The sequence below is a fragment of the Carcharhinus amblyrhynchos genome, chromosome 7 (assembly GCF_965287045.1).
Source record: "Carcharhinus amblyrhynchos chromosome 7, sCarAmb.v2.hapA, whole genome shotgun sequence".
Lineage (NCBI taxonomy): Eukaryota > Metazoa > Chordata > Chondrichthyes > Carcharhiniformes > Carcharhinidae > Carcharhinus > Carcharhinus amblyrhynchos.
Window position 1 is genome coordinate 30541241 of NC_137330.1, and position 27309 is coordinate 30568549.

A 27309-nucleotide genomic window follows, 5' to 3' on the forward strand; every position below is an offset into this window, starting at 1 on the left:
GTCTTATAACACCAGGTTAAAGTCCAACAGGTTTATTTGGTAGCACAAGCCACTAGCTTTTGGAGCACTGCTCCTTCATCAAGTAGAGTGGGATTTCGAAATCCCACTGTTGGACTTTAACTTGGTGTTATGAGACTTGTTTCTGTTTTTACCCCAGTCCAATGCTGGCATCTCCACCTCACAGTTGATATGAAGGCAACATACAGGCCTTTAAAAATTGCACCAATAACATCCCTGACAGCAGTAGCTCCCGCCAACTAGTCATTATTGACCAGATCTCCTACTGGCCTGCATTATCGGAAGATCACCACATGCCTTTATGGCCATGTGACCCATAAAAGATTCCCACATTGGGACTTTGAGCTTTTCAGTAAAATCAGCCCATCATGTCTACTATCCTTATCTAGCCGTTCTATTACTTCAACATAAATTGATAAAAACTGATCAACCATCTTTTCAATTTCTAGATGATTTACAATTATATTTTGGTGAAAGATTTTATTATCTTTCCTATCATCAGTGTTAAGCAAATTGGTCTAAACGTTCCTAAACTTGTTCCATCTCCGATTTCACATCAAGGAATCGTACTGGCTGTCTATCAATCCTCTGGCACTATTCCCTTTCCGATTAATTGCTAATATATAACATCACTTGTGCTATCTCTCCCTTAACCTTTATTTATATGTGCAAGTACAATCTATCCAGACCAGAGGTTTTGTCCTCTTTAAGTTTGTTTAGTTTGTCAATGATCTCCCAGCTTTTTATCTTAAATATCTTTATGGTTGAAATTGTCTGTCTTGGTTCATGACTGGGATTTTCCGGTGCTGCTGAAAGTGAATGGAGTTTTGGTGTGAATGCTAAATGTTTGCTCTCGTTCGTGATGGGTCCCACCATGCGTGAGGCTGAAGAAAACCCGCCCTGTAACTTTTTTGATTTCTTTTTCTAGTGTAATAACCACAATGTTATTTTCTCTGGTAAATACCAGAGCAAACAAATTATTTAATATTTCTGCCATTTTGCTGTCACTATCTGTGGATTAGTCATATATAAACTTTATTAGTCCCATCACTGTCCTGATTTTTCATTGCCTTTTATGTGAATGAATAATATTTTATTGTTCCTTTTTGTATTCCTTGATAATATAATTTCATTTTATTTCTCACTTTTGTTCTAATTCGTTTCCATTATTAGATCTACCAGAGCTCCTTCTTTTGTTGGACTTTGTATATCCTGGGTACGAAAGGATTATAAGAAAGGGCAAACGTTGCAAAACCTCTATTGATATCTGTACTTGCCAACTTGTTTGAGGGTGGATGAAATCCTCCTTAATTATTATTCCATATTCTTCGCTCATTTCACATGTTTCCTTGCATACCAGTTCACTCCTAACTTACTTTAGCCCAGTGCTGCTGCCTGAGTTACACCTATGTTATTTGAATGTATGTAATCATATGTGAGTAAACATGTCATCCAAAATAACATTGGGATGAAATCATACTTTGCAATATTAGCATTATATCTCAATAAGTTTGTCTGAAATTCCCTTGCCCTGTTCTTTTTATGGAGATAGCAGCTGGTGTAAGATTGAAATGCCATTATATGTCAGTATTTGCATGTTCATCTCACACAGCATGACCTCATCCTGGGCATTGTGCACTTTGTAATAAGTCTTCAGAGGCAGAAATCCCTTCATCAAAATCCCTTTATTTACAATTCCAACAACAATACACGGAATGTTATCAGTCAACAGTCTACCTTCGGGAGTGTCAGAGGAACTGACATTCCCAGTTAAATATAAGGGAAAGACTCCCTGATTGGCCCAACTCACTACTTAATCAGGGAATTCATTTTCCAATGGCCTGATTGAAATCATTACACTCTTTAACCTCCTTTTGCTGATGATTTAATTGCAGGAACTCAATTGCAGCATTTCCCACATTGACTGCGAATGAGAAATAAACAAGACAATTCATTACAAACATGAAAAGATGCACCAAATAGTTTTATGGGCTTTGCTCTTTGAGGATCTACACATGCTGTTGTTTATTATGGTCACATTTAATACATTGATCTTTAGTTGATCCTACCAATTAAAAAAAAAGGGACTTGCATTTATATAGTCCCTTTCATTTTCTCTAGATGTCCCAAAGCACTTTACAACCAATGAAGTTTTTTTGACCTGTAGTCATTGTCGTAATGTTGGAAACTTGGCGGCCAATTTGTGCAAAACAGGATCCCACAAACAGCCAGATGATAGTGAATCTTATCTATTAGGGTTAGTATATCCATCACCATTATAATGCTGGAGCAGCTTACAAAGCCAGAGAAGTATTAGTGTACTTAGTATAGCATCAGCAAATTATTAAGCTGTTAATTTATTTTCTGTTCCAACCCTAGCAAAATGAAAACCTCATCCTAAAGATTACATCCAAAAAATCATTAAGTGAAGTTGATTTTCAATTCTCACCATGATGGTTTGAGAATGTAAGCTCAATGTTAAAAAGAATTTGGAAATGAAAAGTTACCCTCAGTAAAAGTGACCATGAAGCTATTGGAATGGTGTGTAAAATCTGCGGGTCTGAAGTGTCCTTTATGACAGAAAACCTTGCCTGGATGTGATTAGTTCTTAATTCTCTTCTTATGGGGGGGAATCATTGGGTATCGGGGGCAAACTCTCCACCTGGTTGGAGTCATACCTGCTACAAAGGAAGATGGTTGTGGTTGTGGAGGGTCAGTCATCTCAGCTCCACGACATCTCTGCAGGAGTCCCTCGGGGTAGTGTCCTAGGCTAAACCATCTTCAGCTGCTTTATCAATAACCTTCCATCCATCATAAAGTCAAAAGTGGGGATGTTTGCCATTGATGACACAATGTTCAGCGCCATTTGCGACTCTTCAGCTACTGAAGCAGTCCATGTTTAAATACAACAAGATCTGGACAATATTCAGGGTTGGGTTGCCACATAAATGCCAGGCAATGTCCATCATCAATAAGAAACACTCTAACCACCGCCCCTTGACATTCAATGGTGTTACCATCATTGAATCCCCCACTGTCAACATCCTTGGGGTTACCATTGACCAGAAACTCAATGAGACTCTTCACATAAACACAGTGGCTACAAGAGCAGTCAGAGTCTGGGAATACTGCAGCGAGCAACTTACTCCTGACTTCCCAAAGATTATCCACCACTTACGAGGCATAAGTCAGGGGTGTGATGGAATACTCCCCACTTGCCTGAGTGGGTGTGGCTTCAATAACACTCAGGAAGCTTGACACCATCCAGGATAAAGCAGCCTGCTTGATTGGCACCACATCTATAAACATCCACTCCTTCCACCACTGACACTCAGCAGCAGCAGTGTGTACTATCTACAGGATGCACTGCAGCAATTCATCAAAGATCCTTAGACAGCATCTTCCAAACCCATGACCACTTCTAGAAAGGCAAGGGCAGCAGATACGCGGGAACAACACCACCTGCAAGTTCCCCTCCAAGCCACTCACCATCCTGACTCGGAAATGTATCGCCATTCCTTCGCAGTCACTGGGTCAAAATCCTGGAATTCCCTCTCTGACAGCATTGTGGGTCAATCCACAGCACGTGGACTATAGCGATTCAAGAAGGCAACTCACCACCACCTTCTCAAGGGCAACTAGGAATAGGCAATAAATGCTGGCCAGCCAACGACGCCCATGCCCCATCAATGAATAAAAAAAGGGGGTCTATCGTATCAAACTGCTTTGAATGACGACTATCAGCTTCTCAGGGCAATTATGTACAGGCAATTAATATGGCTTTTTCCATCACCTCAGAATTTTTTTTTAAAAAGGCATTGTATCCAGGTACAGTTCCAGAATATCAGTAGAGTGTTACTTTTGATACACTTTCAGGAGTCACTGACCAAAATTGTCTCAATGTATTCAGGCAGGCTAGGTGAAAAATGGGAATCTTCATGCTGGTGCCCAAAAGAACATCTGCCTATAAATGTGATTGTGAAAATTCTTTGCCCAATTCAAAAACTCAGACAGGGATAAGGAACTATTACGAAAAAAATCCAATTTCTGTCCCAAACTGGCCCACATTATAAAGGTGATCCTTGCTCAGAATGGCTGCGGGATGGTTAGCGGGGAAAATACACACATTGGTGGAATTGCAAAGTTTACTTTCTGGAAGTTGAAGCTGATACAACAAGTGATAAATAGAAAAATCAAAAGGAATGAGAACATTTAACTAATGAAATTACCATCAGCTCAGTTATAATCATACTAATCCTTCAATAATTGGGAGGTGGTGGCCTGGTGTTATTATCACTAGTCTATTAGTCCAGAAATTTGGCTAATGTTCTGGGGACCTGCGTTCGAATCTTGCCATGGCAGATGGTGGAATTTGATTTTTAAAAAATCTGGAATTAAGAAGCTACTGGTGATTATGAAACCATTGCCAATTGTCAGAAAAACCCATCTGGTTCACTAACGGTCTTTAGAGAAGCAGATCTACCATCCTTATCCGGTCTGGCCTACAAAAGTCAGATCACATACCAACCGTCTCAAGAACAGCTGCTGCCATCAGACTTTTGAATGGACCTATCTCATATTAAGTTGATCTTCCTCTGCCTGTGACTGTAGCACTACAATCTGCACTGTCTCCTTTCCTTCCCTATGAGCGGTATGCTTTATCTGTATAGTGTGCAAGAAACAATACTTCTCACTGCAAACTAATACACGTGACAATAATAAATCAAATCAAATGTGCTTCTAGAGCCACCGACTCTCAATTGTCCTTGGGCAGCTGGGGATGGACAATAAATGCTGGCCAGCCAGCAATGCTCATGTCTCACGAATGACTAAAAAAAATTTAGCAAGTTAGACAAGTAAAGCAAAAATCAAAGTTATTAGCATAATAAATCAATAATTTATAGTGTTTGCTAAATGATATATTATATGATGTGACTCCGTAGCTCAGCATTTTCCTTGTATTATGAAGAACATTTAGGAAAACTGGGTGACTCCTTTTTACCTAATGCGGTACAAGAAGGATTGCAGATGGTGGACAGTGCAATTCACCAAACAATGAAAAGGTAAGAACAATACGAAGACTAGAAAACCTATTTTAAATATTGCCATTAAAGTTTAAGTTTGACAAATAGTTCTCTTGCACAGAGGGTTCCTGAATTTCCACAAACGTTGACACAAACCCCTGCTGTGATTTTGACAAGGGGGTCAGCAGAAACCGGATTCCTGAATTTATTTGATCTAGTTCAACCTTGCAATAAGCAAGCTCCAAGGAGCATTTCCCGGTCTTGGACTAACTGACCAGCGTGCCTTAAAGGAACAGCTGCAGGGAGATGAAAAATGTGCCAAAAGCTTGGAACGTCTCAAGGATTTTAACAACTATGGACTGCAATCCCCTGTTCCCTCCCAATCACCTCTCCCCACCACGACTGAAAACTAATGTGCAGGCCGACACTTGGAAAAACTCCATAGGTGAACTGTGGGGCAATTCATCTGGCTTATTCTGAGGAGACCAAGGATGAATTTACCTCTATCTTCAAACCTCTCTATCCTGGTGCGCCTTAGCTACACACTGCCAAAATGGCATCAATTGGGATGATAAGGAATTTGGGATTCTTTGTCCTTTTATTTTCCATTATCAATCTCAATGTCTCATTTATAATGGGAACATTTTATGCAAACTTGTCACAGTGTATTGACACTCTCATTAATGAATGCAAGATAAAAGGTTTCTTATAATTGAGGAAACATATTTGAAATTTAGCTTAGGTGGATATTATGGCCGTAATTTTCTTGTTGTTCGTGCGAGCGGGTCTTCTGGTCCCACTGAAGATGTATGCCCACCGTGGGTTTCCTGGTAGGGAAATGGGAAATCCCATTGACAGCAGTGGGACCAGAAGATCCTGCCACCAGCAAACAGCATGCTACCTCCCGCCACGAGAAACCCACTGCAGGACATCCAGAAAATCCACACCCCACCACCACCATATGGGTATTCACAATCTCAAGTTGGATTTTAATTTTGGCCTTTAATTCTATCAAATACTCAAGGGATTGTTTAGGTTGATAGAATCTGAAAGGAAAATATTTGACTTCATCATCAAAAATGTGACCAAAAGCAAAGTCAAGAAGTTTAGCTTCTATTGTGTGTTATAAACTAAGACTTCTAAATGGGTAATTCATACTGTGGGCCCAATTTTGCATTGAGCTCACTTTCGGACGTGAAAATTTGGTAAAGTCAGGCCTGAGGTGAATAGTGCGATTCACGCCCGCGTCCGTGCCGATTCCCCTTTTACCAAGGACCAAAAATGGCCGCGATTGGCACTGTGCCCGAAACAGGTGCAACAGCAATTTAAATGCATTTAAATTGAATTAGTGGGCTGCCCGCCCAACTTTACCTGCACTTCCTCCTTTCCCACCATCTCCAACAATCCCAAATCGGTGCGAAACAGATACGCTCAACATAAGTCCGATTTGGGAGAGCAGGTAAGTGCATGGCGTCCGACAGCTCTCTGCTGTTCATGGGTGTCCTATTGTTACACTCATTTTCTTCCTCGGGCCGGAGGTGGCTCTGCGAGTGTATGGGGGTATTGGGGGGTTGTTGCTCAGCAGGGTCTCCGAAGTCCGATTTGCAGCATGGACCCGGGTCTCAGCACTGACCTCGGGTTTGTGGTGCAGCTGGGTCCTAGTGCACTCAGCTCACTTCCAGTTGAAAGATGTGTACAGAGCCCTTGCAAATTGCACTGCTGCAGCCTCTCAACTTTGCAAGAAACTGTGATTGCGGGGAGCATATAGCTGGGGGAATTGGGGGGGCTGTGATTATGGGGAGCATGTGGCTGGGGGAATTGGGGGGCTGTGATTGTGGGGAGCATGTGGCTGGGGGAATTGGGGGGTGTGATTGTGGGGAGCATGTGGCTAGGGGAATTGGGGGTCTGTGATTGTGGGGAGCATGTGGCTGGGGGAATTGGGGGGGCTGTGATTGTGGGGAGCATGTGACTAGGGAAGTTGGGGAGCGGGGGAGAGCTGTGATTGTGAATGTGCCAGGGGCAAGCAGTGTTCTATCACCTCCACATTTGTTCCTCTCCATTCCCCCCTTCCCCCTTCCCCCTTCAGAGTGACAAGATGGTTTTTACGATGCAACCAATCCATCTTGCTGTTCTTTTGGTTGCTGCTGGAGCTGAGGAGGAGAAGCTGGAGGAAGAATTGTGGGTACAGGAGGCTTGGGCCTTACCAGAGGCCGCCATTCAGCCAGAGTGGGGGCATAGGAGAAGGAGGGAGCAGAAACCCCAGCAGTTCCATGCACAAATGTCCTTCAAACAGATGTCAGACACCGTGTGCCACGATGACTCCCACTCCGAAAGGAGACAGTGCAACATCTGTGCAATCTGTTGCAGGATCTGGCACCCAGAGGCAGGGGGCAGGGGCACCCATTCTCAGTGGCTGTCAAATTGACAGCCGTTCTAAACAATTACTTCTTTCCATACCCTGAGCGGAGATGTCTATGGCAGCTCCCAATCATGCATACCTGTGTGAGGCCGGTCACAGAAGTTCTGGGCTGGACAGTACATCAAACTTAATCTGGACCAGGCCCAACAAGAAGCCCAGGCTGCAGGGTTCACAGCCATTGCAGGGATGCTGAATGTACAGGGGGCCATCAACTACACCCAAGGCCCCCCCTACAGAATCTACAAAGATTTGCAAATAGGAAGGGGTTCCACTCCCTGAATGTTCAGTTGGTGTAAGACCATAACATGACCATCATGCACGCCGGCGCCAGATATCCAGATAGTGTACACGATAGCTTCATCATCAGGAGCTCGGACATCCTGGAAGAGCCCAGGCTATGGGGGTGGTTCCTGGGTGATATGGGTTACCTGCGTTGGATATGGCTGATGACACCTGTGTTTGAGGCGGGGACCCACTATAATGAAGACCACGTAACTCCCAAACGATAGTGGAGAGGTGCATTGGGCTCCTCAAGATGCGAGTCCAGTGCCTGCACCGGTCTTGAGGGGCTCTCCAATACAGCCCAGTGATCTTCACCCACACAATCTGGCTCTGCACCGAGGTGACCTATTGGAGGAGGAGGACATGGAGGCTGACAAGCTGGGCATCATTGGGGAGAATGACCAGCGGGAGTAGGTGGAAAGAGGAAGTGGAGGAAGGGCACACTTTGGAACTCAAGCCAAACACTGGAGGATTTACAGCTCAAATGAGGCATGTGAGGGCAGCAAGGGAGGCTCTGATAACCAAGCGGTTCACTCGCTAGGGGATGGTATCTGTGGTTTCCATTCCCCCCACTGCCTCTATCATGCCTTCTATATATCCTGCCCATTGTAACACTGGGCCTGGACACTCTGTGCTAGTGAGTTTTTTGGCAGACAGGAGGGTAATGATGACTCGCTAAGCACCACTCTGATGATGCCCTGATGCATTGAGGGGAAGGCCAGTGAGCACTTGCAGGTGTGCTGATTGGGGAGGGGAGGATGGGCGGTGGTGGATCAGTGCCTCAGTGATTGGGGACAGGGGAGAGAGAGGGGGAGGTATCACACTGCCCTCGGATCTGGAGGAGATGGGGGCTTTGTGCAGGAGGGTCCGGGGGAGGGGTGAGGGGGACCGCCCTGTCTGATATCAGTAGGGTGGGGGGGGGAAGGGTGGATCTCTCAGCCTGAGATGAGTGAGGGGGAAGGGGGGATCCATTGCCACTCTGCCTAAGATCAGTGGGGGTAAGGGAGTGGGGGGGGCGCTGCGATCAGTCTGGGTGTGGGGGTGGTGAGGGGATAAGCGGATTTGTTATGTTGTGAGGGTGGGGCAATATCTATGGGGGCTAAGAGGAGGCATTAATCGGCCTGGGCGCGATGTGGCAGGGGAGTGCTTTTCAATTTTTGTTACTGCCCATGCCCAGTTCAAAGCTCCGATCAGTATTTCGGGCACGATAAGCCCTGCCCACAGCACAATTCAGATTTGTGACTTTTCTTCAGGCTAAGTGCATATGGGAGTGCCTGAGAACAGGGTTTACAAATCAGATCTGAATTGTGCCCAGATTCAGCACTTAGAGTCAAAATAGTAAAATCACTCCTTATGTTTCACAATCAACCTCATTCAAAGTATAATTGACCAACAATCAGGTTAACACATTGAAAATGAGAAAAGACTGATTCAAGTCTCCTTGTACCTTCCTTTATTTTTCATACCTTTTACAAAACACAGCAAACAAAGACTGGATATGATCTGAAGCGATGCCTTTTCATTTCAGTCATGGCATTCCTTTTTCTTTATCTTTATTTATCAGAGAAATTTACGTTGGTAACCTGTCTTCTTCCATCGAGTTGCTCTCCTTTTTCAAGAGGCCGCAAACTGAGAGCAAGAAGATTTCAAGAGCAGCCGAAATCATGGAAATGTCATTGTATCTGGTCCAAAAGAAAGTGCATCAAAAATACAGGAGATCAACCAATGCGACTGGTAAGTGGCTCTCGTTTATCCACAGCATCAGAAAGGATGTGTGTGGATGCAGGGATTTGAGTCTCAGGGTGCTGAGTCAGAATCCATTTTGTTACCCATGTTATGATCAAGTTTGGGGTTCTGCCAGGGCCACTCGGTTCCTGACCTTATTACACCCTTTGTCCAAACATTGACAAAAAAGCTGAGCTCTGGACATGATTGACAAGGCTGGCATTTAATGCACACCCCTAATTCCCCAAAGAAGACAGAGATAGGACTGAGTTAGGTCAAGCTGGAGAATGGGTAAGAGTCAACCATGTTGCAATTGGACTGGAGTCACATGAAGGCCTGAAGTGGGTAAGGGCATCAGTGAATCTGCTGGCCTTTTACAACAACCTGACAGGTTCAAGGTCACTTCACCTTCGTGGTTCCAGAATTTTGAAGTTGAATTCAGACTGCTCCAGTGAGGTTCCAGCTCACAGTTCCTGGATTATTTGTCTAGCATATGGATCAGTAATCAAGTAACAACACCTCTAAACTACCAGACCTCTTAATCTGATATTAACTAGTCTGGAACTGGACTTTTACTTGACAAAACACCACTGCTGGCAGAAAGAAATGGCTTTCACCCTATCAATCTTTACAAACCTGGCTTCCAGAGGTGAATAGTTCCAGGATAAAGAACTCCTGTTAGGAAGGTAGATTGGAGGAGTTGGGATTGTTTTCCTTGGAGAAGAGATTTGTTAGATGTCTTCAAAATCACAAATGGCCAGAACAGAGCGAAACGCAGGGTGAAACTATTCCCACTGGTGAAAGGATTGAGAGGGCAGAGTTTTAAAGTAATTGGCAAAAAAAAAGCAAAAGCAGTATGAGGCCCATCTTCTTCGCACTGTGAGTGATTAAGGTCTAGAAGCTTCTGCCTGAGTGTGTAGAGAAGGCACAACCAATTGAAACATTCAAAATGGAATTGGACTATGATCTGAAAAGGAAGAATGAGTTGAGGATATGGGGAGAAGGCAGGGGAATTGTATTGGATAGATTGCTCATTCAGAGAGCCAAACACTATATGATGGCTTCCTTCTGCACTGCAACAATTCTGTGGTTCTTCTGAGGATCATGTGTCACATCTACTCTGTCAGCTTATTTAATAAAACATAGCAAAATCTTTAAAAATTCCATTAAACAAACCATTGGAAAAAGTGCCAGAGTATTTAAAGAGTGCACTACCTATTTAAATGTCCCTTCCAGTTCCCTGTTGATTCTCCCGTGGGTTAGTTATTTTCACTGCAAAGTTATTTGGAAATATATTTGCCAACAGGTTGACAGCATTGGTACAGTTGATTACTTGAGAGTGACCAAATGATTTATCACTTGTATTAGGCAGTTGTAGAATCTCATCAAATCTCTATTATCAGCAATAATAATTCTGCTGGTGTAACTGTGCTGCAGGTAGTTTACTGATGGGAAAACATCAAAGGGTTTTATTACATAGCATTACACCAAGATCTGAATGTACCATTGCTAATCATGTACTTTATATTAATCTGTACCATCCTTGGCAGTATCTAAGTCCAATTAGTAGATAGATTATTGCTATCAATAAATCTGATCCCTCAAGATAGCAGATATTAATGAATAACAGTTTCCATCCTTGGCAGTCGATCATGTCTACCCAGTGCTGCACAAACTCTTAAACAGTACTACCTGGAGCATACTTTGTAATGAATGCAGTTTGCAAGGGTTGAATAGAATCGCATCAACTGTAATTAGTTACTTGTCCTCATTCCAGTTGGAAAGACTGATAGATTTATTAGAATGAGGACACAGCTGAAAGGTTGCTCATTGTTATGGTCAGTCTTCTGCAATTTGTTGCTGCTGACAACTGAAATAGAGTAATTCATCAACTGTGTTTAACCATATATTCACACTCAGAGCTTGGATGAATGGTACGCCAGAAAACAGAGGAGAAATAGTCATTGTTAATTGTGTTGATGGTAAATAATACAGCTTTTATAATATTCGGAGTGAATTAGATGTGAACCTTTTTCTTACAAATACATATTATCGCTCTCTCTGCAAGTAGCCTTGCTACTTTAGCAACAAGAATGTTCCAGCAAGGTTTCTGTATTGAGCTATTTTAATTGCATTAGCTCTGTTATGAGCACTTTAGAGAATATAAGTTAACCCCCTTCCCAAAAGAAGCAACCAGCAAGCAAAGGTGACAACCCAGGTACATGAATGGCGAGGCTCAACATGCCCTTAATGTTAGACCTCAGGCCTCAATAAGGTTGAAACGGGGAGTTGTGGACATTTAACGCAGGAGTTTCCAGCAGTGCAGGAAAAATGAGCAATTAAAAGATGTGCAGAAGGACAGGAAGGGTAGTGATCATGTCCCTCATCAGATCTTACCTGCCTCCCCCCCGCCCCCTCCACCTCAGTCCCATGTTTAAGGAACTCTTTTGGATGATGCTGTCCAGCAGTGTCTTTATAAACATGCACTTTCTGAAGGCAGTTGGCATCAGCATTGTCTGTTTCAGAAAACTCAATACAACAGACATGGTCTCAAACAGATATTAGGCCCATTATTTTTTCATGAGCAAACTTACCATTTTCTGTTTCAGGCACTGGACTTGGTTTAAATACCCTGTGTTTTTTATCTATACCAAAGTGAGAGGGTGACACAGTGGTTAACACTGCTGCCTCACAGCACCAGGGTCCTGCATTCAATTCTGGCCATGGGTGACTGTGTGAAGTCTGCATGTTCACCCCGTGATTGCATGGGTTTCCTCCGAGTACTTTGGTTTCCTCCCGCAGTCCAAAGATATGCGGATTAGATGGATTGACCATGCTAAATTGACCCTTACACGAGAAACAGTCTGCTCCATTGTTTTCAATGACTAAGTGCATAAAATTGGGCCATAAAAATAGGTCATGAATTCTCCCAACAATGGGCAGAGCAAGCCAATAAAATCACACAAGAGCTGAAACATCAGGTTCATGCCTGATTTCTCAGCTCTCATGACTTTGAGTGCTGGATTTCCAGCGAGGCTGAATAATATACTTAAATATATTTGAATTCTATTTTCGAAGTGTTTAGTGAGCCCTGAGCTCAATCATCCAGGCTTACTTTCTTTAAGGCCTACCCAGGAGAGGTACTCTTTGGTGAGGAATACAGCTACTTCCCATGAACAGGAAACAGTTATGTTGGCCTTGCTGGTGGAACTAAAGGACATTGAAGGCCCCAGGGAGGCAAAGGGCAAAAGGGGGTGCCCCTTGGGCAATGCCAGCCTGGCAGTGCCACACTGATATCTTGGCACTGCCAGCCTGGTACCTGGGAATGCCCACTGGATATCTAGGCAATGGCAGGGAGCAGAGACTATGGGGATGGGGCCTGAAGGGTGGGGCCTATGGGAGTGGGATCTGAAGGGGTGGGGTTTATAGGGTGGTGCATGAAAGGGGGCAGGGCCTATGGGATGGGGCTTGGGGGGCAGGGCATGAAGGAAGCAGCCTGATTGAGGGGGCCAACTGCCTCTTGGCAGTAGAAATGGACTGGGATGGGAGGGAGAGCCCGATTGGTTTGGGTGGCAGGTAGGGTGGCAGTGGTTAGATGCCTGTGCATTGTTGGGCTTGCAATCAGCTGCAGGCCCCCACAATTGCGGTGGGGAGGGGGGAGCTGGTTGAGGCTGCCTGCAATAGCAGGGGCCTGACAACTCTCTCTCTGTCTGTCAGGCCCCTGCTGTTACAATTGTACATGTGCAACATCAGAGGTCTACAAAGGTGCAGTAGCTCCCTCTACAGGCTGGCTGGTGAATTAAACCCAGCCCACTGTCTGCACCAGCTCGAAACAGTCTACACCATTTTTTCAAAGACTAACTGCGTAAGCTTGGATGTGAAAACCCACCCAAAGAATGGACAGGAACTCTTCCATTTTCACGCTAGCTGAACACTTAGAATCATTCTCATAAATTCCTGCCTTTAATGTCAGGGGGATTAGCCAGGTAAATACATGGGGTTGGCGGTTAGGGCCTGGGTCGGATTGTTGTTGGTACAGGTGTGATGGACCAAATGGCCTCCTCCTGCACTGAAGGGATTCAATGATTCCATGAATACATTTCCAGCTCATAATGAATGTGCAGTTCACATAAATATATATTTGAGGCTTCATTGTTTGGCACTTGAACATCTGCATGGTGTTATCAATTTTCTGGCCTATCATTTTCTCCAGTGAGGAGTCTCACAACACCAGGTTAGAGTCCAACCAGTTTATTTGATAGTAATCTTACAAGCTTTTGGAAACGGTATTCTTTCTTCAGGTGTGTGGAAGATGTATCCAGAACCTTCCACACACCTGAAGAAGGAACACCGTTTCCAAAAGCTTGTAAGATTACTATCAAATAAACTGGTTGGACTCTAACCTGGTGTTGTGAGACTCCTTACTGTGTTTACCCCAGTCCAACGCTGGCATCTCGACAACATGACTATCATTTTCTAGACAGGCTCACCTTCTGGAAGAACTGTCTCCTGAAAATCTGCTCAAAATTCAGTATCTTAGTTATAGAAAGCTGAAGAAAACATATTAGCAAATTTTCAATATATCTGTTGAAAGGCATTTTGCCAGTAAACATGCAAAACAAGGCCTCTTTATTTTCCCAATGGGAATTTGCCCTTGTTATCTAACAAGAAATTTTATTGATTTTGCATTCTCCTGAATCACTTACAGCATTTTTTTAATTTCCATTTTGTCTTAGATCTCCTTTCACCAGAAGCCTTGAATGCACTTGCAACCACATCAGGATGTGCACGTCACATGCAGCCTCTAACCTGCTCCAACAGTTGTTTGGCCAAAAAATACAGATTGATTAATGGGACCTGCAACAACAGGTTACTGGAAACATCTTCATTTACTGAAATTGTTGTCCTGGTTTATTATTCTGTTTGAACATTTTTATTGACAGAACAGCAAAGTAGAATTCTAATGCTCCAGGTGTCTAACTCTTGCAGTTGTTTTACAAATATCTTTTAAAATTTATTTGTTACTGTCACAAGCAGGCTTACATTAACACTGCAATGAAGTTGTTGTGAAAATCCCCTAATGCATGGCCAAAGCACCTACCCAGCATATCTTTTGGACAGTGGGAGAAAACAGGAGCACCCAGAGGAAACCAATGTAGACACGGGGAGAATGTGCAGATTCTGCAAAGTCAGTGTCCCAAGTCGGGAATTGAACCCAGGTCCCTAGCATTGTGAGGCAGCAGTGCTAACCACTCTAGTGCTGTGCCACCCTCCACCTTTGTCATTAAGATTAAATATATTAACCTATCTCTTGGTCCTCACAATCTAAAACATGGTGATTTTTTGATGATAGAAAGCACTCACAATGAAGGACCCAAAACTAATGTCATGGGACCACAAAAAAATTAGCCACCATTATTTTATTTTTCTTTACATTACCGTGATTGAAGGTGGTTTAATGAGGGAAGCCACCAGTAAACCAGAAAATAAAGAAGCAGCCAGAGGTGAAACTCAAATTAGTTGCAACGTTTTTAGGATGTCAGATATGGCGCAATAAGTCAGGTGGTTGTTGGTTCAAACCTTACTCCAGAGAAATGAGTACAACACTGAAGCTAATATTGCAGTGCAATGCGAAATGCGTGCTGCATTATTAGGGCCACTGTCTGCAAATTTAAATCAAGCATCACTCTCAGTAGATGTACAAGATTCCATGGCATTACTTTAGTTCTCTCCCATATCCTCTCCAATATTTATCCATTAGAACATAAGACATAAAAGCAGAATTTGATTATTTGGCCCATGGAGTCTGCTATGTCATTCAATCATGGCTGTTAAGTTTTTCAACCCCATTCTCCCACCTTTTTCCCGTAACCTTTGATCCCTTTGCCAATCAAGAACCTATCTATCTCTGTCTTAAATGCACTTAATGACCAGGCATCCACAGCTCTCAATGATAATGAATTCCATAGATTCACCACCCTCTGGCTCTCCATCAACAAATACCAGTAAATCAAATTATGTGGTCATTTATCTCCATTCTGCAGAGGGCACATATTGCTGTATGCAGATTGGCTGCTCTGCTTCCTGCATTCCAACACCATCTACATTTCAAAAGCACTTAATTGTTGTAAAACACGTTGGAATGCCCTGGGGATTCTGAAAGGCATTGTTTTTAAATAAACCCAACAACCTTACCTTTGGTTGTTAACAATGCAGAGCATTCAATAGTGGGGAAAAAGCACCATATTTGTAAAAGCTACTAGCAAATTCAGGGGTGCCATTGTAGTTTATTTATATTGCTTTGGTTTCTACAGGACACCCACAAAATGATAACGTTCAACACTTCATTCAGCTATTGCTATTCCTGTGGATGCACATTGGATATACAGATGGCAGTGCTAAGCTATCAATAAAATGGATTGCATTACATTTTGGGAAATCCATTTTGCTTATGTTCACTTCTCTACTTAGTTTGGCTGAGTTGAGGAAAAAGAATGTCGTAAAAAAATGTAACACTGCTCTCCTCTGCAAGTTATCCAATGATTGGGACAATTATGCAAGGTGAGCAGCGTTTTGGGTTCAACTTTCAGCCAATACCAGAGATGGTGCATCTAATTTTGTTCAGTGGGCTTGTTAACAATGCACATGCAGTAATGCGATCCATTTTATTGATGGCTCAGCTTTGCCCCCTGTAAGTTCAATGTGCACCCAGAAGAATAGTAATAGCTTAATGAATTGCTGATAGTCGGCTAACATTCTTTGCCAAAGCTCCTGTGGTCACCTGAAAGTACTAGAAGCTATCAATTCCGGTAGAACTTAACTCCATCCTGGAATCAACATTTGCGGCAGAGCAGCAGTGAGCATAAGATAGACTAGAAAAGTAGATTGCAATCTGTTATGATCCAGATAAACATACACCTGATGTCAGCCTACTTTGCTGCTTGCCCCACAGGTCCTGATAGCTTTGAACAAGTTCACGCTAACAGTTTTATTCCACCTTCCCCTTTTTTTCTCCCTCAATTCCCTGCAAGTATTTTTTTTCAACCTCACCTGTCATGTATCTGTGCATGTAACTACCATTCCGTCAGAAGAGTAAATCAAATCCACAAATGTTTTTGCAGAAGGTGTCAATTTTTATTTGTTGATCACCTATCCAAGTGTCACCTGTAATCTTCTTTACACAAAGATTCCAAATCAATTTGACTCATTTTGAGCTAATCATTAAAAACTAAATAAACCTTGAAGATTTGGCCAAGTCTGCTACCTCATCCCAGAAAGAAACTCAAAAGAATGAACCGAGACATTAAATGAGATCATCTCTATCAAACCCAAGCTGTGGTGTTTGCTTGTTGTGAACAAATTGACAAATACACACAGTAATAGGATATGATTTGAATGTGAGGAATGCACAGTTTAGCTTCCTTGATCTGTGTTATTCCCCCTGCGCCCCCTCTTCCCCCCAGTGACTTCAGGTGAGGATGGGAGAAAATAGCAGAGAGGATATAATTCACATACCTTACAACAAAATAGCAAGTGTGTTATAATTACAAGTGAAGCATGATTAAACAATTTATGCATTGAAAAATTGAATTAACTGGGACTAGAAGTATTAAAGTGGACATCTATCAAGAGTTTACCTGAGGAGAAGCACCAGTGATCACTTCAGCCCTAATATTGGCAAAATGGTTGGAACAAGAACCATGTGCCTGAATTTTTAGGATGGCGGGATCTGGAAGAGTTGGTGGGGATCACTTCTTGTCCTTTCTTGAGAGCATCTCTTTGCAGAAGTATTGACTAACTGGTTGACTGGCAACTCTCCAGTCCTGCTGGCACCAGCTCTGCAGTGGCTGGGAAAGGCACTGGGAGCTGCCCAGAACTACGCCCCAGGATCTGGAGGGCAGATAAGTAGCAGGGTTTCCTCGGTTAGGAGGGTACAGGAACATCTGGTCGCAACGGCAGCCGTTGGGGTTTTAGGGGTTAGGCTGGGTGGGGGAACTGTGGTTCAGAGGTCACTGTGCCTTAAGAAGAAGGGTGCCCTAGTGTCATCCCTTCCCTTGTCACCTCATAGCCGTCAGGGAAGTGGGGCAAGGGAGGAAGCATGAAGTTCTATCCATAGAGTTTGTATTAGGAAAGGTCTTGCATCTGATTAGCAAAGCTCTGAAATAACAAGACAAAAACAACAAATATTTGAGCAAACAAGTGAAGACAGTGGTGCCAAAAATTGGGCAATGTGCACCTTAGTATAACTGCCAAGATGTGCCCACCTTGAACTTCTAGTGCAGGACAGGAATCACATATAGACCAAAATGGCAGATTTTTTTTCTACCTGTTTTAACAACTGTCCAACAGCTTTGTGACCACTTTACTGGTATCAGCTTTTTACATCCAGGTTTTTTTTAGAGAAGTGCATTCAAATTCTCAAACCGCCATGGTAGTGTTTGAACTCGGGTAATTTAGCCTTCCAGATTCTCGCCCAGAAGCATAACTGTTGCCTTACCATATCCAGTTACGATGCACGTCCTTTTCCCTGAAATCAACTAGTTTGATATCATCTAATTACTGGTCCTTAAATTACCTTTTTATCTTGCTCTTTGGTGATGTCCTACAATACAAACATTTTCCATCTGATAATCTTAAAAAAAACTTTGTAATAAGGAGTGCCACCTCCTTTATGAGAGTGGTGGGTGCCTGGAATGCGCTACCAAAGGAAGTGGTGGAAGCAGGCAGCAATATTTAAGAGGCATCTGGATGGGTACGTGAATAGAAGGATATGGTCTGAGTAAAGGCAGAAGGTTTTTTTTAGTTTAATTAGGGCATCATGATTGGCGTGGTCTTGGAACGCCAAAGGACCTGATCCTGTGCTGTACTTTTCTTTGTTCTTGTTTGTTCAGAACAGCTTTGGTAATTCACAGTGATGCTGACACTCAACTAAGTATAGTGACTAAGGCAAAAAATCTACCACTGGCTGAATGCACAGTTTCATCACTCCCTTTGCAACATTTCTATTCTCAGCGAAAGCATTCACAATGCAGTTTAGTGGCTGGAACAAGATTACCTCCATAAATAACCAGGAATCCTTTGAGAATAAATTATTTGATTGTTATAAAAATGACTTGTGCCCTCACGAGTTAGTCAGCATTTTCTGCATTCTCTTTTAGAAATAATCCCAGGTGGGGAATGTCAAATGTTGCTCTTGCACGATGGCTTCCCCCAGATTATGAGGATGGATTCAGCCAGCCTAAAGGATGGAATCCTGAATGCTTGTACAGAGGGTTCAAGTTACCCCTTGTAAGTACTATCCTGTTCAACAAACTCTTTGCTTAGCTCAGAAAATACTGATCAAAAAATAAAAATGTTTTCTGTTTGAAAGAGCATCATATTCTTAGTGATGAGGCAGAAATTGTAAAGTGACACATTCACTGAAATACCCAGCATTAGCTAAATAGAGATCACTTCTGCACGTGTTGTAATTTTGTTTTTAATTAGTACTGATGTGAAGTGTTTCACAATAACACTTTTGTACAGAAGCTTCTGAACAGTCAACACTTAAAATAGTGTTAATGATAGACTCTCTTGGATGTTGTTGTTGGACCTGAACACTGAAAGTTGTAAGCTAGAAATCTATAGTGGGTGATTCTGCCAAAATAATTCTAAATACCGAATTTGCGTAAAAATGGGAGTAATTCCCACTGTTTTTATAGTGGGATTTTCAAAATGAGTCTCCCATGCTCTGTGCATCACAGAGTGCCTTAGAGTGATTCACACCAAAAATCTGGGCACAGTGTCTATTCTCGCTGGGAGGCCGGCAGCGTAGTGCTGAGTGGGCCACTGCACATGCGCCAATCTGTCAGTGCAGAGATCTCAGCATGAATGGTAGCCCCACACTGCTGGCCTCCTAGTCGCTGGCCAGTCCAATCGCGGGCCAGCCCTGTGACCCTACATCACTGGCTTTCTGATAGCCTCCACCCCCCAATTGCCGACCTCCTGCCCAACCACAATGTTTCTCCCCCCTACCAGCCCCTGATCATCCACTTTTCTCCCTGTGCCCACAATCCACTGATTCCAAGTGCAGAGTAGCAGGGGATCTCCACCAATTGACCCAATAGGCCCCACCCCCTTGGCACTGCCAATGCCTAGTGGGCAATACCAAAATGCCCCCTTGGGCAGTGCAAAGGAGCCAGACTGGCACTGAGAAGCTGGCAATTCTCCAGGGTCACCCCTACATCCCGACCTCCTGAAAGGACATCAGTGGCCTCCCTTCATTCCAACGGGCTTGGCTGCTTGTTCCCCGTTAGTGGGAGTTGTTGTACACCCTGCTGGAGTTCTTTCCACCCACCCCCCCCCCGCCCCACCCCCCACACCCCTGGCAGAGTGTGGGGGGTGGGGTGGAGGGAGAAAAAGAGAAGAGACTCGCGGGCCTGAAGTTCAAGGCCTGTTAATGATATTAAAATCCAAACTTTAATATTTAAGTCAGCTCTGCACCAAATCCAACGTAGTGCTGACAACTCCAGAAATCTTGTCCCCGAAGACAGAGAACTAGCTAAATGGCCTCCCTTATCTCTCCCGGCTGGGAGAATCGCCCCCATGACACCAATTGCCTCATTATAAGATAGTTCGTCTTGTGATCTCAACAATGGTCAGAGTAATGGTTGATTCCATTATAAAAAGTGGTTATAATGTCATAGTAATTGTCCAGCTCTCTGTTATCCATCGCAAAACGTAAAGATAAATAATAAAGTTCAGATTTGCAGATTCTCTGTTGCTCTTAGTAGAACATAGGACATTACAGCGCAGTACTGGCCCTTCGGCCCTCAATGTTGCGCCGAGAAATACCAGTATTAACCAGTACCTTTAGGATCCAGTGTTCAATTTCTGGTCCATTACTAAAAGTACAGAGGAAAACTAAATTTTTGATTTAAAAGCCAATGTGAAAGACTAAGGGTGGAATTTTCCCACCCCACCTCCCACAGGAATCACAGAGGGCAGGGGTGGACCATGCAAAGTTCCATTGACCTCAGGTGGGATTTTCCGATCTTGGGGTGAGCGTGGCCAGAAAATCCTGCTATACATGTCGGAGCATGATGGGATAATACCTAAGTTGAAGAGATTAAAGGAGGAAGTTGGGAGTAATGTTTAGGCGATACTAATTTTGAAAAAATAATTCATTTGAGGGATGTGGGCTTCACTGTCTTGGCCAGCATTTATTGCCCATCTCTGATTGGTGGTGGTGAGCTGCCTTCTTGAACTGCTGCAGTCCATGTGGTGTACGTATACCCACAGTGCTGTTAGGGAGCAAGTTTCAGGAATTTGAAGAAGCGGCCATATATTTGATGGCCAGGATGGTGCATAGCTTGGAAGGGAACTTCCAGGTGGTAATGTTCCCATGCACCCACTGCCCTTGTTGTTCCATATGGTCTTTCAAGGATCTTGATGAAATTCTCTGTAGAGATTTGCACTACATGAAGAATGGAAGTTGAGAACAGTGCGAGATGTGTTACAGGGTATTTGAAATGAAGGAGGAAACTGGAGCATTTGGAATCCGGTGTGGTTTCATATATTCAGGGTGCACAGGATACAAAAATAAATCAAATCAAGAGTGTTTGAAAAAGGTAGTCCAGTATTCAGTAATTAAATGGTTAAAATGCTTTTAGCAAAGGTTACATTTGAGAGAATGGGCAAAGACAGCCTTTGAAAAATGGTGAAGCATATGACCTTTTATTCCTAGTGACCATGGTAACCTAGGGTTCCATGTAAGATGTAAAGGGCAAGTTCTGTAGATCATAGCTGAAATAACTCAAAAATTGAAAGGAAAAATCCTTTCTGGAATGAAATAAAAATTTGATGTAGGTAATTATTCTGCTTTATTAGTTTTTCAACTGATCTTTACTGCTGAACATACATGTACTGGGAATTTCATTTACATCAATACAACAATAGATTTCTATTTCTGTCATAGGTAAAGTTTGTTCAAATTATTCAACCAGCTTAATTTGCAAGATTTATAGCAATAAAAAGGCAAACGCTCAAAATCTTATGGCTTTTAATCATAAAATACAGTTGAGCTGACATTGATAGCTGATCTTCTCCAATCTACACAATTATTGCGGCTCCTGTAAAAGGCCACTGTCCTTATCAACAGTTGCCATGGCTAATTTCTTTAACTGATCTAACAGTGCATGGGGATAATTATTTATTACACTTGTCAGCAGTGAAAAATTACCGAAGGAAAAATGCATTAAGGAAGCTAAGTGAAATAGTTGACTTCCTATTCTATTATTCTTGTCATGGGAAAATCACTGTCCAGATACAGTGAGTGCAGTTTGCAGTAATGCAGAAAGTATTTATGTTTTTGTCAACACTGGCAGCAAGCTCAGGATGAATTTTGTTTCTGTTTTAACTTGGGAATAGTTCATTATCAAACACGCATCCAGCAGGACTTGTAAACTACCTGCCCAACTGGCTATTTCAGGAAACTTTTTGCAGATATTATCTGAATTTTGTAATTCTAGACAAAAATTGTACTTGAGCTGAGGGTGCTAACATACAGATTAACACACCAAGCCATTTATATTACCCTCTGCATAGGTTTTCTCCAGATGTTTAGATGTCCAGGAGTTTAGAAGACTGAGGGGGGATCTTAGAGAGAAGTATAAGATAATGAAGGGGATAGATAGGGTAGAGGTAGGGAGATTCTTCCCGTTCAGAAAGGACAGCAGGACTAGGGGGCACAGCCTCAAGATAAGGGCGGGGGGGGAGCAGTTTAGATCAGAGTTGAGGAGGAACTTCTGCACTCAAAGGGTGGTGAATCTCTGGAATTCTCTGCCCGTTGAAGTGGCAGAGGCTACCTCACTAGATATATTTAAGTCACGGGTAGATAGGTTTTTGATAGACAGGGGAATTAAGGGTTATGGGAAGAAAGCGGGAAAGTGGAACTGGTCCACTTCAGAGCAGCCATGATCTTGTTGAATGGCAGGGCAGGCTTGAAGGGCTAGATGGCCTACTCCTGCTCCTATTTCTTATGTTCTGGTTTCCTGCCACAGTCTAAACACGTGCAGGATAGGACATTGTAAATGAATGAGGTTTTGGGGATAGTGTGGAGGGGAGATCTTGCATGGGATGCTGTTTTGGAGAGTCAGTGCAGATTTATTGGACTAGATTACATTTTTCTGCATTGTAGGGATTCCATGGTTTTATGTACATTGAAGGCACATTTCACTTTCTATGTTGGTTTATCTTTACTATTCAAGAGATTTCTAAGTTACTTCCCAATTTACTTTGGGGTAAACTTAGGTTTTCAGCATCTGTAGTGGAAGCTTTATGTGCTGGACCACATGTCATAGAATCATGGAAGATAAAACTATCACTTGTCAGGCAATCCATCTCTTACTCCACACCTGCTATCATCGCTCTGTCACCACAATCATTCTTGTCTCACTTTTGTGGACATTACTCATGTCTATCAGAATCATAGAATAAAGCACAGGAGTCCATTCAGCTATGAGTATGCAGGTTCTGTCTAACAATAAATTACTCCTTCTCCACCCTTCTTTTTACTTGCAGCCTGCCTTTTTTTTATCTTCAGAAAATTATCCAATTTACTTTTGCAGGCCTTGATTGAATCTGCTTCTAACATACTCTCAGACAGTGGGCAGGATTTTCCAGCCCCGTGGAGTATTTTCTAGTGGCGGAGATGGCCTGCATTAGCCAGCAATGAGATCTTCCAGTCCTGCAGATGCCAACAGGGTTTTGCATTCAGTGCACCCTCTTGTCGTTGGGAAAGGCACCGTGAGGGGTTTACCACAGACAGGACTGGAAAATCCCACTGGCAGAAAGGGCCAGAAAATTTCTAATCCGAACCATTCACTACATAAAATGATTTTTCCTCATCTCATTGTTTGCCAACTACCTTAAATCAGTGAACTCTGATTCTTGATCCTTTGGCCAAAGGAAGAATTTCTCTTTGTCTACTCTGGCCAGATCTCTCATAATTTTGAGCATCTCATATCTCTTCTTAATCTTCTCTTCTCTTTTCTTGGAGAACAGCCCTGGCTTCTCCAATTAGTTCATGTACCTGAAGACCATCATTCCTGAAAGCATGGCCCAGATCTTCTGGTTTCCAGGTGGTCATATCCCAGAGGCATCCCTGATGAGGCACTGTGGACCCTTCAAAAATCCCAATACAAAGACCCCAGTTTCAAATTCTGAGGGTAATTTCTTTGCATCTGGAAACCTCAGATTAAACTTCCAACAATGAGTTACACTTAGGGGCTTTGGATAGTTCTGATTCGCATGAATGTTAGACAGGAATAAAGCACCCACATTTAAACCTCCAATCTCTGACTTTCCCCAACCCTCAGACCCCATATTCTTCAACTCTCCTCCTCCCAACCCTCTGACTCCCTCCAAACTTCCTCTCCACCCACCCCCAGCCAGCCTGACCTGCCAAAATAAATTCAAAATTTCAGACCTGCTCCTACCAGGTCTGCACATATCAGCTTTCTGAAACATCTAACCCAAAATCATACATGAGTGAAAGCAGATGCCTCCAAGATGTGCCCATGCACGAATCCTGACCCGGGTCCGTCCCCTCCCTCGCAGAAACTTTAGATGTCATGTTTGGGGATGGGACTTCTGGATTTGGGACCCTTCTGCCATTTTCACAACAACAGAGAGGCTCTTTTTTGAGCCAGGTCTCTAGTATGGTCACATCATCATATTCTCATTTAGCTCTCTGCAACTGCAGCTTACCAACCTTCGTTCCCACACTCTGTGCATTCGCATGCATGCACAGCAAACCTAATGTAGGCCTTAGACAATCAGATATTAAACACCCGATGATTAATTGATCTATCACTGAGACACATTGGGCAAGTGGCAAAGAGCTGCCCAATCTAATGATCGGGGTCACCTAAGAAAGTTTGGAAAGGCAGTCAGAACTCAATGGCTCTGCTATTTTTACTTAACTTCCTTTGACAGTATCCTTCTCAATGGATGCAAATCGGTTCCAGGACAACAATGTACCAGTGGGTATTGGTGTCTAAAGGTTACATTTATTTAACGGAGTAAAGGTTTGGCATGTCTGCTGGTGAGCAACCGTCAGGGTCTTTGCACACAAATGTGAAACAGAATATTAGTGATGCAGAATATTATACAATGCCAACTGGCATTTTGAGTTTCAGTGCATGACTTAATGCAGGCATTGATCACACAGTGCTTTAGAGATCCCACTTAAGTAGCAAACGTTTATGCAGTTCCCTCGCACCCATTAGGCTTGATAACTCTACCAGGTCAATTCTGCCCAACTATGTCAGCAGCATTCACATGTTAAGTAGTTAGATATTGTGCAATTAAAGGGAAATTTTATAGTTTGGAAACGACTATCAAATGCAAGCTATCTCCCTAGATTGATGTATTGGGGGTGGGAAATGCAGAATTTCAACCACCAAGAACTGATGGGTGGGGAGGCAGACAAGAGAGTAATTAAAATAAATATTTAATCAAGATCTCAGTCCAGTTCCACTGTGTCCACTTCGGATTTAATGGAATCACGTTTAGGTGCCGACAAGAAATTGACTCAGCAAAAATCAATGTTTTAATTATTGCAGGCAGTCAGTTAGATATTGATGCAATTAACATCCTCAGGAGATGTTAGTAGTGTCTTTGCAAATTGCCTTTGCTTTGCACCAAAATAATTGTGTGTAGCTGTGGTGATTGTCCCCTTAAGAGCAACAGAACAGAGTAAGGCTCACAGGGTCTGAACAAGTAATCAAGAGCTCGAGTGGGCAATCTCTCCAAGGAAATGAGTTTTTCTTTAGTGTAGGTTTTACTGTGGGTTAGACACAAGTATGCAGCTCGTGCAAAATTCTTGTAAACAAACTTCTTTTGTTCTACCAATAAGGCCTCCTGGAAAATATCATTATGGTAGTCTAAGTTTACTATTGCATTGGAGTATGGCCAAGGAAACAGAGGTAAAAGCACTGCTGCCTCACAGCATAGACCTGGGATCAATTCCCGGCTTGGGTCACTGTCTGTGCAGAGTCTGCACATTCTCCCATGGCTGCTTCGGTTTTCTCCAGGTGCTTCAGTTTCCACCCACAGTCAGAAAGACGTGATGGTCAGATGCATTGGCCATGCTAAATTCTCGTATTAGAGTGCGGCGACTAGGGGAGTTTCACAGTAATTTCATTGCAGTGTTAACGTAAGCCTACTATGCATATCCACAGGGACTGCAGCTGTTCAAGAAGGCAGTTCACCACCATATTCTGAAGGGCAACTAGGGATGGGTGATAAAAGCTGACTTAGTCAACGATGCCCACATCCTGTAAATGAGTAAGCAAAAATGGTTAGTTCAGTTCAGTTTCTGGTTATTTATGTGCTATTTGTTTCCGGAGCATCCTCATTTTGCATCAATTTGCTCAACAATTTGAGATGCTCCATACCTGGTCTTCCCCCTCACTCTTGCATTTGTGCTGTCTTCTCTTATATGAGGTACAGTTATTGATGTGTGAGTGAGTGAAGATGAGGTTTGACCTGCTGGGTATAGTGCAGTCAGTGAAGGTGACATTCAGGCAGGTCTATCACATTGTGTAAGGAGTGGAGTGAGTGACAATGGAGGTTGGATACATGAGGAAGTAGGATGTGCATAGAAAGAGAAGTTGGCCTGACTGCTGCTGAAAGCTGAATGGATGTGAGGAGTGATGTGATGACTTAGCAAGGTACAACAAAAGTGCGGAGCTTTAATCATGGAATTAGGTGAAGCAGTAAGTATCTCTTCCTTAGTGGTTTGACAAAGAGATTCGAAATGTCAGCTCTTTTCTCTCCTTACAAATGCTGCCAGACCTGCTGAGATTTTCCAGCACTTTCTCTTTTAGTATCTGTTCCTAACCTGGTTAGGTCTTTAAATTTCTTCTTCGGCTGCATCCATACTTTGAGCATAATAGTCCGTCCCACTGCTCACTTCCTCACTTAACTTCCAGCATGCCTCCTTGGGAGAGCTGTCAGTCTCTTCTTTGCAGCCCTGGGGAAAGGTATGGCCCTTCTCCTCCTTGCAATAATTCAAGCAAAGCACCACTGAATCTGGGGACCGTCCTTGCTCTATTCCAACCATTCATCCTGAACATCTCCATGTGTGCGCTGTCACTTTAAATAAAGCTGAGATTGAGTCATACAGGCACACCACCCCATTCACTCCACAGCTCGGCAATGTGAATCCCGCAAGTCAAAATGCATTGATACAGTCGAATCTGGATCACTCCCCGAATTGACGACTGGTCCCTCCCCTTCTTCCTAGCAAATCCATTCAGCGCCCACTGTGCACCACCCAATCCCACAACTTGCTGGAAAGAGGCTTTCATATTAACTTCAGAGCCACAATGATGGCTACTAGAATGAGTGATTCGGTTCTGCTAGGTGTCGTGGCAATTCAGTTTAGCCCATCACAGTGGTCTGCATCAGCAAATGAATCCATAAATCTTGCAGGGATAAGTGTAGCTTTCGGGCCCGGATATTAATTCTGCATCATCAGTGGAACTGACAGACACATACAGCATGAGTGCCTGCCAACATTAAGAATTTTAGTGTTCAATTCTTGTGTTAAAGCAGACAGGGTATAACTTCATTCTTCAATGCTCTCTTTTTAGTTGCACAATCAAACAAAATAATAATGTACAGGAAAGTAGTGCATCCCACCTCAGAACTCAGTGCTTGTGAAGGGCGGTCACTGAGCCTTCATTGAAAATGCCCAATTTGTGCTTTAGGAGGATTATGTGTAAAGAATTGGGGCGGGATTCTATGACCAAGAATGGGGAATTTGGTGCTCAGCCAAAACTCCTCTGTTGCAGC

General features: G+C 43.1%; 1 protein-coding gene across 1 annotated transcript in view; it reads left to right on the forward strand.

Annotated features, from left to right (window-relative positions):
* Nucleotides 1-27309, forward strand: part of tpo (thyroid peroxidase) — an 80723-nt gene that overhangs the window by 17399 nt on the left and 36015 nt on the right. The window contains exons 3-6 of the mRNA XM_080193176.1: nt 4988-5081; nt 9308-9477; nt 14205-14337; nt 18627-18756. Of these exons, the coding sequence (XP_080049302.1) occupies nt 4988-5081; nt 9308-9477; nt 14205-14337; nt 18627-18756 (527 nt within the window). The remainder of the gene's footprint in view (nt 1-4987; nt 5082-9307; nt 9478-14204; nt 14338-18626; nt 18757-27309) is intronic.